At 37.0% G+C, this 13,538-nt stretch overlaps 1 protein-coding gene across 4 annotated transcripts; it reads left to right on the forward strand.

Moving 5' to 3' along the window:
• Nucleotides 1-6,856: 6,856 nt before the first annotated feature.
• Nucleotides 6,857-11,491, forward strand: LOC112186778 (zinc finger protein ZAT1). 4 transcript variants are annotated; one of them, XR_005805053.1, is made up of 2 exons: nucleotides 6,857-8,732; nucleotides 11,183-11,491. XR_005805053.1 is itself a non-coding variant. In XM_024325291.2 (1 exon), the coding sequence occupies exon 1, from the start codon at nucleotides 7,409-7,411 to the stop codon at nucleotides 8,657-8,659; it is 1,251 nt and encodes a 416-aa protein (XP_024181059.1). In that variant the 5' UTR covers nucleotides 6,858-7,408; the 3' UTR covers nucleotides 8,660-8,903. The 4 variants fall into 4 exon arrangements, 1 of the variants encoding a protein (XP_024181059.1); XR_005805055.1 differs by having other exon boundaries at nucleotides 11,195-11,491; XR_005805056.1 differs by lacking the exon at nucleotides 11,183-11,491 and adding an exon at nucleotides 9,220-9,479.
• The last annotated feature ends 2,047 nt before the right edge of the window (nucleotides 11,492-13,538 follow it).

Raw genomic sequence — 13,538 nt, forward strand, 5'->3', positions numbered from 1 at the left:
ATATATGAACAACTTTGATGAATAAAGTATTTTGATCAGAGGTCCCGAACAAGACGTTTCGGGGCGTGAAAGCAGGCTGATCTGCACAAGAACGAGCGAGCTGCTATGCTGCAGGGGCAGCAGGAGTGCCGCAATGCTGCATGGGCAGTAGGTGGCACATGGGTGCGCAAGGGCTGCAGGGGCAGCTTACGGCATGGCTAGCAAGGGCTAGGAGCTTGCGGCTGTTTTAGTGAGAAGAGTTTTGGTTTTTAGGGCTAGGGTTAGGGCTCGTGCTCGTGCTGATAACGTGTTTTAGGGAATCAGAAATTGAGAGATAATCGCTGTGTATTCTCATTGATAATAGGGGCCTCTTTATATAGAGGATTACAATGCATAGAATCTCAATCATACAAGGAAAGTAATTCTACATTGATTAGGATTCTAGATCCTTCTAATTAAATCCTATTACCACTAGGTCAAGTAACCTAGAGTTTGGGCTAAACACAAATTAGGTTTTCCTTGAACAATAACTTCATTAATTTATCCATGGCCAGAAGGCACATACATCACATGTTGTTTCATACCAACCATACTAGATGGCACAAACCACCAAACAAATGACAAGTGACCCTCATTGTAAAATATGCACACTTTTAAAGTGCCTAGCTAAATGTTCAAAACCCAAACTATCTAAGTTCTTACTATAGCAACCCTACTCGTCTAGAGACCTCAATTGGTGTACAACTAGAGAAGCTAACTTACATAGCACCAGACTCTAAAACAAATGCTAAGTACTAGGCCGGCCCACACCAAGCACAACTAGAAAACTAGCCCAAATGAGCCCAGGCCGAAGTGAGGAGGGAAAAATGAGCCGAAGCATAGAGCCCAACCCACTACCCCCACACCCAGACCAGCTAGAACCGGAACCCTAATGATACTGCCGGAGCCGCCGCTACTGTCGAGTTAGTCCGGTAGTCGTCCTCCCCTAACAGCCATGGCCTCCATATTGCGTACCATACCTGTTGGTATTCCGCCGCTACAAACACGACCTAGTTCGAGTCAAGGAAGATCCACTTGCCCCTCCGGTAGACCAACTCAACGCCTCCAATCTCAGCCTCCATATTGCGTACCATACCTGTTGGTATTCCGCCGCTACAAACACGACCTAGTTCGAGTCAAGGAAGATCCACTTGCCCCTCCGGTAGACCAACGCAACGCCTCCAATCTCAGGTTGCCTCCAATCTCTGGTATTCCACCGCTATAAACACGACCTAGTTCGAGTGAAGGAAGATCTGCTCGCCCCTCCGACAGACAAATGCAGGGCCTCCAATCTCAGGCATCAGTACTACCTCTCCACTGCAAGGTCTCTTGTGATTACTCACCCAAAAACCGAGGGTACGTAATGCCAAAAGCTGAGCTCGAGATCTACCACCGCTGCTTCACTCACAGGCTCTGAAGACTCGACGCCAAAGCATCCTTCTCACAACCGAAGGATCCTCAGAACCGCCGCCGTGCTTCTGCATAAAACCTAGAGTTTTGGCCTGGGTGCTCCGAGAAAACGGGAGCTAACAGTATTCAACAAATATCTTCTTGATTCCTTTCATTTGCTTGTTCGTTTCATACAATTGGATAACTAAATGGTTTCCAATTCAATTGATTATTTGAATGCAAACATTATATCTTCAACGTGATTTAGTATATTGAACAATCAGTTTTTTTTTTTTTTTCAAAAAAAAAACCCTAGCATCATAGTGCACTGCTAGAGAGCGATCAGATCTAGATAATCTCGTCAGGTGGTGATCAACATCTGTGTGGCGGTGGCCTCATTGTCATTGTATTGCTGCCGGATGGGAATTGCTATTGCTTCCAGTTGGAGATCGGTAAACTTAGAGTCGGTAGTGAATGGGCTGGCATCTTTTCCGATCTGAAGCAGCTCGGTCACAAGACATGTCGTTTTGCTTTGATACTAGTAACTGGATTGTGGTTGGAGGCATGGCGAGTTGGATTGTTCCAATTTTTCCAGGAGGCAGAAGCGGCAAGGACGGCAGAGTCAAAGCCGACTGGTGGTTGGTATGTAGGGGTCTGAATCCGTTTGGATATGTGACTACTACGTAGGTGCTATGGAGGCTTTCTGGTGGTGGCATCAAAGCAACGTGGTGGCGGTTCGTCTGTAGGAGTGGAAAGATTTTTGCCGTGATGAGGGTGAGTAGCGTCGCATGGAGACAGTCTTGCGCAGAGGAGCAAAGGCTAGGAATGGTCAAGGCCAGCCTTATTGGGCTTTGGGCTTTGGGCTTTATCCTTTCCTTTAGGCCATAGTGGATTCCTAATTTAGTTAGCTTGTCTTCTTTCTAATAATTCCCTAGGGACCAAAGGCAATAACCATCTTCAAAACGCTAATGAGAATAGTTTTACTTAACCTATTTGTTAGGATAGCTTATAGGCTCGCTTATTTTTAAGTGAGCACTGAATGTATAATGAATGGTTTATACCTATGTACCATCGTGGTACCCCCAAACCCCTTATCTGTCTAGTTAATGGCAGCAGAGGGGTATGTAACGGTTATTTTGGCGTAAGTAATGACAATCATTTATGGATTGATTCAAAAAAAAATGAACAATTATTTTGAGTTGGTTGGTTCAAGTAAATGAAAATGATGTAATTGTTGATTATTGATTAACAAACATCTTCCCATTGTTTGACAAAGAAAAGAAATGTGACAATGTCATTCACTTCCCATTGTTTAAAATTATTATATGCATCAGCAGTACAAGTGAATCAGCAAATTCAGTGGATCTCAATCATTAATATTTATAGGCAACTTTTTTGAATACCAAAGGTGAAATGGGTACTCAGCAGGGCCGGCCTTGCCCATGGGCAATGTTGGCGACAGCCCAGGGCCCAAGAATGATGGGGCACCGGATTTCTCTCCCATTTCTCTATACTATAGTTTTCTCTAATAAATTTTTTATTATAAAATACAAAACAGTCAAAACCCTAGCCTATGCCCTATGGACTCCTTCACTCCCATTTCTCTATGTCTCTCTGCCAGCACCGTACTACCCCATCTTTTTCTCCTTCTTTGTTCTTTTTTTCTTTTTAATTATACTTTATGCTATATAAAATCTTTTTCTCTAATAAAATACAAAACATACCCTATACACTCCTATAATATCTTTTTAATCGCTTCTCTTTCTTTGTTCTTTTTTTCTTTTTAATAATTTAAGTATACTTTATATACTCCCATCTCTTTCCACTTAGCCGCAAGCCCGCAACCATTCTTCTCCATCTCTCCAGATTCTCCTCTTCCTCCTCTTTCTTCTTCACTTCATCGTAGCAGCTAGTGAAAAGAATAGTTTCGGCAAAAGTCTCTCTCTCTCTCTCTCAAGTCCCAAATCTTGAAACCCAACAAATTTTTTCTTTAAATTGGTTGCAACATTTACTCAATTTCAGATTTTCAAGTATTATTCTATGCTCCAGTGTTTATCAATTATTATTCAAAGTGATTTCTAACAACTTGCTCATTCATCAGTTTTAAATTTTCAATATTAGGTGAAGTTAGATTTGCAAGTTAGTCTCGATCAAAATTGAAAAGCTGTTGTTTGAATCTTGAAACTGCTTTGAGAAGTGGTGAGGGTTTTAATATTGATGCGAAATATTTGCTTATGGAGTTACAAATTTTGCAGGAGATGATGCCAAATGAGGCATATGAAACAGATAGGCCTTGGACATCCATTTAAATTATGGAGTTTGCAAAGAAAATGGATATGTTTCCAAGTGTTATGGTTGTCTACATGATTTTATTGACTATACCGATGACGGTAGCATCAGTTGAAAGAATTTTTTTTCAAATTAAAATTATTAAAATCAAGTTTTTTGAAATTAAAATTATTAAAATCTTATATGCGGACTACATGACTCAAGATAGGCTGAATGGATTAACTATTTTAACCATTGAAAGAAATATGTTAGCAAATGTTGACTATGAAAAAGATAATTGATGATTTTGCTTCAAGAAATGCAAGAAGACATCATTTTAGATGATTTGTAAACTTTTTTATACGGGGTTCTGGTTTTATCACTTTATGTTCCCGTTGTATAATGTTTCTCTATGTAATAGCCCCTTAAAAAAAGATTTAGAGTATGACATTTGAAATAATTATTACATGCCTATTTAGACTAGTTGGGCACACACAAAAAATTTCGCCCTGGGCATCAAAAAGCTCAGGACCGGCCCTAGTACTCAGAAGAGTCTTGAGACCTAGTTGTATAGTGTTCAATGGTAATTGGTAAGAAATTGCAACCTCTGAATACCAAACACCGAAGAACAAGGACCCAAACCCAAATCCAGAAATCTCTGATCTGTCTTGGAACTGAACCCGACCTAGATCTCAAATACCGTAAAATGAATAAAACAAACATATACTAACCAAACTTTGGCAGCCATCTGAATCTACATATTTTACTGCAAAAGAGCAACAACTGGAAGTTACCAAAAGAAAAAAGAGCGTAAACAAAGGTTCTACCTGTACCTTTCACAGCAAAAACGTGAAAGATGGATATGTAGTTTCTCTTAACCATCCAGCAACACAGAAGTCTTGGTCTTTGGAATTCAATTAAACATTGGTACCACTATTTCATTAGGCATTAGCAATACCCGTAACCAAAAAAAGTAGTACAAGGCCAATGGGCAAGTTGCAAGCGTAACCACAATTAATTCTTAATCTCACCAGACCTATACTATCACTGGGTTGCCTTATGACCATATACTACTTTTCTGGATCATGGTTACCATCTAGAACAATGTGTAATTTTAATGGTCATTGTTTTACTATTGATTCAGAGTAACAAAATTATGACTAAAACACTCTTATAGTTATTAAAATTTATAAGTTTATTTCGGTTTAGCAATAGTGAAATTTTATTTTATTTCAAAGAGGAGTTTCATATTAGGCCTTATTAAACATTGGGAAGAAAAATATTACTAAACTAATATAGTTTAATAAATTATTGACATATGTAGTGCGGTTTGATACCTTTGATATTTAATCACATGATTCACATTGCGGTTACTTTTCATTTTAGATATGCTTGTACACCTTGTTAAAGCATTCTTTGGATGCTCTCCCACATCATGCTATGTACTCCTTAATTTCATTTAATACAGATGATCGTCCTTCCTTTCAAAAAAAAAGCTTATTTTACAAAACTATTGAGCTTGATGAAATCATGGAAGAAATGTAACTCACTTTGTTTCACATTATAAATTATGTTTGTTTTCTGGTTTGGATTACAAAGGCTAATGTTGCATTTGTTTGTTTTTTGGTTTGGATTACGAAGAATAATGTTGCACAAAAGCTACTAAGCAAGATATACGTTCATATATATCTACAACCCAATGAAACCGACTATTTGAGAAAGAAAAATTACAGTGGGTTTGGTAACTCTTTTTGGTTATATATGTGTGATCACTTGCATCCTAGCTCCCCAAATTATGGATTGATTACTGAAATAGCGTTCACCATTACATAGAACAATGCCAACGAAGTTTGGACCATGCTCCACCAAAAAAGGCCAAAACTATATAATCTAATTTAGACAAAACGAACCTAACAAGCAAGGCCATACACCACACTAATACAAATGCAGTTATCTACTTAATTATAGGAGTCTCTTTGTTAGTACTAATTTCTTCTCTTTACCATTTTACTCAACGGTGATTATGAATTGTTCATTTATTTGGCACTCGTAGATTTCTATGAAATATTTCATTTAATTTATTTGATAGATATAGTATTTAATTGAAGTTTTAAAAGATGAATGATTCCAATCATAAAAGTGTAGAGTAAATACTTGTGAATAAACTATTTATCTATTTTAATAGTTAATTGAAATGTCCATTATGATAGAGCCTTGTAATTCTTCCTTTTTAAGACTAAGAGTATATACTCGTACTTTACCTCCTTTCAAGCATTGGTTGATAAAAAGAATCTCTCTACATACGTTTGATGAGTCAGGGTCTCTTAAAATAAAAGCTAACCAGTCCAGACCATTCTCCATTCAAAGTAATATCAATATCCCACACCAGATAAAACACCCCTAGCTAGCAAGTGCGTGCACCACACTTACAATACAATCCCATGTGTATGAGGGTTACGTTAGCCGATTTCATTTTTTTCCCTCTTTGATAGCTTTGAGGAATACAATGAATAGGATGACTAATAAAGATTATTTACTCCCAATTTAGTTGTTTCCATTCTTCTCAATCTTATGGGCATATTCCTTGCTCGACTTAGGAAGGGGAGGGGGACTAAGTCCATACAAAGCCCCTAACTGAACGGCATTTACTCACCCCCCATAGAAAACTCCTTCTCAAAGGGGGAAGTTAGTTTCCTGCCCAATTTCCCACCTCTCAATTCCCATAAGACATTTCAACCAAAAGATCCAAAATTAAAGGACACAATTAATACCAATTAACACCCTCAAAGACCCCAAATTTAATTCTTCTTCTTCGAGGGTGGAAATAAAAATTAAAAAAAAAAAAAAACAAAAAAAAAAAAACAGCCGGCATGCTAAAGCTACCAACACTGACGGTGTGCCCTAACATCACCGGCACCAAAATAAAGCCTTCAGAGAATCTCGAAAATAAATAAATCCGATTCAGTTTCAATCTTTCCCAGTAACCGTACCGGTTTACGTGGGCCCCACAGGATACAAGAATTGATACGGTCACGACGCGTGGACGTAACACCTCCTACAGGTGAGCCGCGGGTGAGGCTAAGAAACAAAGTTGGGAGTTGGGACAACCATAGTTTTTTTTTTTATTTCAGCTTCGTCGTTACAACAAACCCCAGCAGTTTCCTTGACTTGGACAAGGAAGCCACCGGTTTATTCTGGTACATTATACTCGAAATGTCCGAACCGCCCCTTCGGAGGTTACTGTTTTCTGGTTAGGCAGAGGAGGGCATTCTGGGGAGAGGGAAAAGGAGTGGTGAGAGAGAGTGAGGAAGGAATAAATACAGAAACGGGCAAGCTTCGCATGTTACATGTCGCCTCCTTCAAAGTTTTCAACCTTCATGCATACGCTTTGAATTAAATTTAATTTTCTTAATTTAATTTGCCGTTTTTATGAGGACAAATCCAAAATTAAAGAAAACAGAAAAAAGGGATTTTCTGATTTAAGGAAAAAGAAAAAAAATTGGAGCTTTGTATATATCTCTCTCTTCTCTCTTGGTGGAGGAATGCTTGTCACCTACTCATTTTTAGTTTTCCACTATCTCTGAAAGGAAGGAAGGAAAGAAAGAAGGAAGAGCATGTGAGCTCTTCACAGAAAGGTATAGCTAGCTCTCTCTCTCTCTCTGTTTATGCTCTGTTTTAAACACTCTTTGGTTTTTGGGGTGTGTTCTATTTGTTGTGTTGGGGTTTGGGTTTGATGGAGAAGCACAAGTGTAAGCTTTGCATGAGGAGCTTCTCTAATGGCAGAGCTTTAGGGGGTCATATGAGGTCTCACATGATGAACCTTCCGATTCATCAGAATCCAGAAGGGGGGGAGGAGGAGGAGGAGGAAGAAGCGCCACATGATCAAATGCTCATTGATGAAATAGACTCGGTTTCAGCTTCTTCTTCTGATGATGATGATGATGAAGAAGAAGAACAAGGAGAAGGGGAGGAGGAGGAAGAAGAAGATGAAGAAGGTTTGTATTACGGGCTTAGAGAAAATCCAAAGAGGAGCATTCGATTAGTAGATCATGAGTTTTCTTTTGCTGTGGATGCTGGCTCTGTTGTTCTTCAGGACAGAGAGAGTGAGACCGAGTCGTCCAAGAACCCAACTCGGAGACGGTCCAAGCGGACTCGGAAATCGGCCATGTTTGATCATCATCATCATCATGACGATCATCAGCAACATCAACATCAACTTCATAATCAATACCACCAGCATGATCCAAAGCTTAATCAACATCACCTAGAAGCCTTCAAGAAAATTAAGCTGAAAAACAAGATAGATTCTTGTGCTAATAATGTAGAGCCAGAACCGGTGAGTTCAATTTCTGATGCCACAACAGAGGAAGATGTAGCCTTTTGTCTCATGATGTTATCGAGAGACAAATGGAAAAAACAAGATAAACAACAAGATGATCAAGACGAGGATGCTGAAGTTGAATTATATAGATCCTTGGACGACAGTGATGAATCCGAGGAACAACTGATCAAGTTTCAAAGAACAAAAAGTAGTCGGGGAAAGTACAAGTGCGAAACTTGCAAGAAAGTCTTCAAATCCTATCAAGCTCTTGGCGGGCACAGAGCGAGTCACAAGAAGATTAAAGCCGCCGCCGCTGCTGCTGCTAATCCAAATCCGAATCGCATTGTTTACGAGCCCGAACCCGACCCAAAAATTAACCACAATGCAGGCAGTTCTTCTTTCGCAAAAACCCATCAATGCCCTGTTTGTTTCAGAGTCTTCTCATCTGGGCAAGCGCTTGGTGGACACAAGAGATCACATGTGACAGGTTCCGCAGCCATTAATAACACTCATCATTATACTCCTCCTGTAAAAAGCTTGGCAAAGATAGGGGACAATATGATAGATCTTAATCTTCCTGCTCCTGTTGATGATGATGAGATGAGCCAAATCGAGATTTCTGCGGTTTCTGATGCTGAATTTGTGAACCCAATTAGGCGATGAATTCAAGTGTTTATTGACCCTGTTGATGAGTTCTTCTTCGCACATATGAGATAGCTTTGAATCAGAAAAAAAGGTAAAATCTTTTTCTTTTTGGCAATTTTGGGTACTTATGGGATCTGTTGAACTTGTTGTATGGTTTCTGGTATGATCATAAACATTGTTTCTTTCATAATTTCTAACTGTACTTCAGAACATCCCACAATTCAGGAACTTGAAATAACTTAAATTTTCTGGGTTCTGTTCATCTTTTTGTCACTGTAGAAGTTCAAGCTTACACATTGATTCTGGTTATGTGCTTGCTCTGTTTCCAAGCAGTTCAAGCTCAACTATTGCCATTCTTTTTGCATTTTTTAATTGAGAAAAAGTCATTCTCAAAAGAGGGTGAGCAACCCATGAAAATTTATTATTTAAAGGAAAAAGCAAGTCTCTTGCTTACTACTGACATTCTACAGTTCATGAGAGAAGAGGAAGCTAATTCCTCATCTGCAACTGTACAACTCTGTCTCTGTCTCTGTCTCTGTCTGATACTGTCTTCACAAAGCTTTACTTACATTTCACAGATCTCTGCACAACAACCAGTAGAGATTTCAAACAGAGGGCGACTCCATTTAATGACCATAGCCCTTAGGGTGAATCAGAGTTTTCTTTGAATTGTGTTTTCCACATGTGGGAAATCTGTAAAAGGTTGATTGTTTGTGAGAAAAAGGCAAAATGCCAAGATCCTTGTTTTACTGGGAACATTACTATTTTTTACTGTTGTTTTGGTCTGGAATGACCTAAAGTATCTTCCCAGGAGAGGCTAAAGATTTGATTGAAAACTTTTAATCATATTTATTAGATTGTATTTAATGGCATAAAATAGCAGTTTTGACCTTTTGGTTTAATTTTTTTAATAAATTTATGGATATACAGAGCATATTTGGGAGTGGGTAGTAAAATCCACTTTTCTGGGTACCCAATTGAGCTAGTTTTCCTTGACAATCAATTTTCTCTTTATGAAACCAAAAAAAAAAAAACTGATATTTATTTGGAAAAATTCAGGGAACAACTGATGAATTGTTTTTTTTTTCTTATTGTGGTTGGGCCGATCAGATCACTAAGAAAATTTATTCTATTCTATGGAGAAAAACCAAAAGCAAAAGGTTAGCCGTCAATAGGAATAGGGTAGGGCTAATAAAGCTAGCATCAAGAGAAAAACAAGAAAAATGAAAATAAAAAGGATCTTCACTGCACACTGTCATTTTTAAATAACTAGAGGTTGTCATTTATCGAGATTGGATAGTCATTAAGTTTTCTTATTTCTCACTTTTTTGTGCTTTTTTTAAGTAGTTCAAATAATAACGCAATGACTCAGAAATTAAGTTTGGATGAATATTACTTAATGGGTAGCTTACTAAGAAATGCTATCAAAACACTCTTTTTCAAAATATGGAAAAAAATTACTATTTGAGGAGTTATCTTTGTTTTATAAAGGTTTGGACTTGCCATTTGTGGAAAAGAAAAACCAAATAGGAAAGCATACAAATATCTGATCAGGAAAAAAATGAATAGTTTCTGAGAAAAAGAGGGGGAAAAAGAAGAAGAAAGCAACAAAATGAAGATCAAAGAAGGTCCCACGTATATATTATACCACTTTCTTGAATTGTCGACGGTGGATTTCAGTCAGACTTGAATTTGGCAACAAATAAAAATAAGATTTGAATATATATTGTAGTTGGACTGCAGTGTGGGGATGAGGGTTTCCTTGTTCAACTTTCAAGAGGTTAATGTGATTATAATTTGGTGAAATAAAGAGACATTTCACCATGCTTAAAATCATTGAGAAAATCCTATAACTTATACAACAAGATCATACAATATATAATTGTGTTTCTTTGCATGATCATTTTAATTCTTTTGATTATGACAAAATCATTAAATGATATTTAATGAGATGTATTTGTATCATGGCTTACATGAGAGAGATTCTGAGACTGTTCTAGTGTTTGTCTAGAACTAGGCAAAGCCAACTTACACCCCCATCAATTCCATGTGGGTGGAAAATTATAAAAACTTATTTTGGGAATATGTCTCTGTGTGAGAAGAGAGTTTGGGTGTAGGGAAGAATAATTTGTTAGCTGAAAGAGTAAAAACAGAAAACCAATTAGAAGTTGGAGTAAAAAAGTGGATAGTAAAGTGTGTGTGGTCATGCCATTATTAATTGTTTTCCAATATGTGCTCAATGGTATTTAGTACTTACAGACATAGTTGAGATAGATTCAACATTTTAGGTACATACATCCATAAAGAGGGTTTTCTAGAAGCAGATACAATGTAGGTGTAGATAAATTAAGGGAAAAAGTTGTCGTTGTGTTTTAAATATCCAATAACACGATAATTAATAGTTTTTGAAAAATTCTTCTATACACCAGCGGTATAAGTAAATTAGCATATCCAACATATCTCAATCATTGATATTTATGGGCAATTTTTTTTTAAACAAAAAAATGTACTTCATATTATCTAACTGTCAATTTCTCTTAGTGTATAATGCAGGTCAGTGCACTGAATACTATCTCATCGTTTTCAAGCTTCAATGTTGGATTATTGGTATTGTTTGATCGAGTTTTGCTAGTGTTGTATGGATAATGAGTTTTCGAGGCAAGAGTAGGTTCCCGAGCAGGTCGTCGTCCGGGACTTGGATTGGCAGTCATGATATCTATTGGGAGAAGTTGCCCGCTTTTAGTAATAATTATTTTTTAATGACGTCTATTATGTAACTTTTGATCTCATTATTAGAACTCATTTCTGTTTAAGAAAAAATTAGATAGAACTAATTAATAATTATTTATTACAATACGCGGGCTTCAGCCGTGAATGGTGAATTCCCTCCTTCTTTATGTCAAACTTATCATACTAATATTCTGTGTATAATGCTCGATATATTCCTACATTTATTATTCCATATCTAAAACAAAACTAAAAAAAGTGCATAAGTATGCTAATTAACAAAATGACCGAAGATATCCAGGTGGAAGAATCTACTGCCACATTTCTTTTTCTTCCTTCTTACCCTTTTTCTTTCTCTTTCCAATTTCCAATTAAGTGAACTATGTGTGATTGGGCTTTCTAATTGAGTACCCTTAATTCCTTTGCCATTTTCAATGGAAATGTCCATTCAACATGACAAATTTACCTTTGGCAAAAGGTTGAAGAAAGCTAACAACAATTAAATCCCTCATGGGTGTGCATCTCCTGTGTAGTATCTATCCCATTCGATCACTACTATCTACTGTACGTGTTACTTATTTCTAATGGTTACCTAATCACCAAACACATTGAATAGGATAATAGCAAAATTTGGGTTGGCTTGGCCTTTATAGTTGAGAATTTTAGAGGGCCATATAGTCGGTGGATCGGTTCATGCTCCATTGAAAATGAGATTAGAAAAGAGACGGAACAAACGATTAAAAAGTACAAGGTAAAGGAATAAAGGGTAAGGTTTTGTGAGAGTGAGTGCCACAACCACTTAATTCATAGTCTCACAATTCAAGTTGAACGGAAGTTTGAATGAAACTAAATAGAAACAAACAAACCCATTTTTACGTTCATTAGCCGGCTCATGACCTTGAAAAAAAAACCGTAGAAAGCAAGAATGAGTCAGCAATTTGATCCTTTCGTTTCCACTCTTTTTCTCCTCAAAGTTTTAACACACTAGCATCATCATCATTATTATTATTGAAAAGAACTTTCTCCCTTTGACTTCCTAGTCTTATTTCTCACTTCTCTAGAGCAAGTCTCGGCTTGAAATCGATTTTGGTGGTGATTAACTACGACATTGTATGTTGAAAGTTCCTAAACCAGGAATTCTAAGCATTGAACTTGCCTAACTATGTGGGTTGAGACAATAAAATTTGTAAGTTTTAACCTCGGGAAGATTGGATTTGAATGTGGATGCAACCGATCGATCGTTTCTTGTCATATTTAGTGCATAAATCCATTGCACAGTTGAGTCTCACGTATAAGTAAACGTGATATAAATTACTATCTCATATTAATATTCGATATAAATATAAATTGTTGACACACTTAGATTTGGACATTCGGAACCCTATTTTGGTTTTGGTTTCTTGATTGAGAAAATCTGAATCAAGACTATAAATTTGGATGGAGATCGAACTTTCATATCAAAACTTTGACATTTTTGAATGGTGAACTATCAAAACCAATTACGATAAGGTTTTCAGATGCCCATACTTTTGGATTGGTTCACTTGACCATTTCTATATGCCTATTTCCAACGGTACGCTTGGTTTATTAACAAGCACAATAAATCAATAATAATATAGAAAAGATCATGCAGCAGAATATCAACTCTGAATAGAGGAAGGGATGTAGTGCTGCCCTTTCAGATATATGAATATATGAACGTGTGTTTATACTTTATACTCCTACTTTGCTTAGGTAATTACCTTTACTGATGTTTAGTATTGTTTGGTTACTTTCATTATTTACTTGCTCTTAATTAAGATTAATCATCTTCAATTTCAATTTCAATGACATTAATTTTTCCACGCAATTTTCTCTTTAATTTTGTGGTTGCAAGAAGTCATCTCTCATTTATGTTCTTTTTTTTGAAAGGCTCATTTATGTTCCTTCTGTTCTCTTGGAAGACCGAAATAGCCTACCACGACCTTCATTCCTTTTCAGTCTTCACCTTTATTTCCAGCCAACTTTATTTTATTTCATCACCTGGAAATTATTCTATGCACCGACGGTGTAAGTGACCCAACCCTTATAAAATAATCTCAACCCTTGATATTTATTATCAACTTTATTTTTAATAAACAAAAAGTGTATTTAATGCAATCTAACCATTCATTTATGTTGGTGCAAGTGC

The sequence above is a fragment of the Rosa chinensis genome, chromosome 1 (genome assembly GCF_002994745.2).
Source record: "Rosa chinensis cultivar Old Blush chromosome 1, RchiOBHm-V2, whole genome shotgun sequence".
In the NCBI taxonomy this organism is placed as follows: domain Eukaryota; kingdom Viridiplantae; phylum Streptophyta; class Magnoliopsida; order Rosales; family Rosaceae; genus Rosa; species Rosa chinensis.

What these genes read in the sequence shown, in the direction of transcription:
- LOC112186778 (XM_024325291.2), top strand. Translation starts at nt 7,409, where the DNA reads ATGGAGAAGCACAAGTGTAAGCTTTGCATGAGGAGCTTCTCTAATGGC.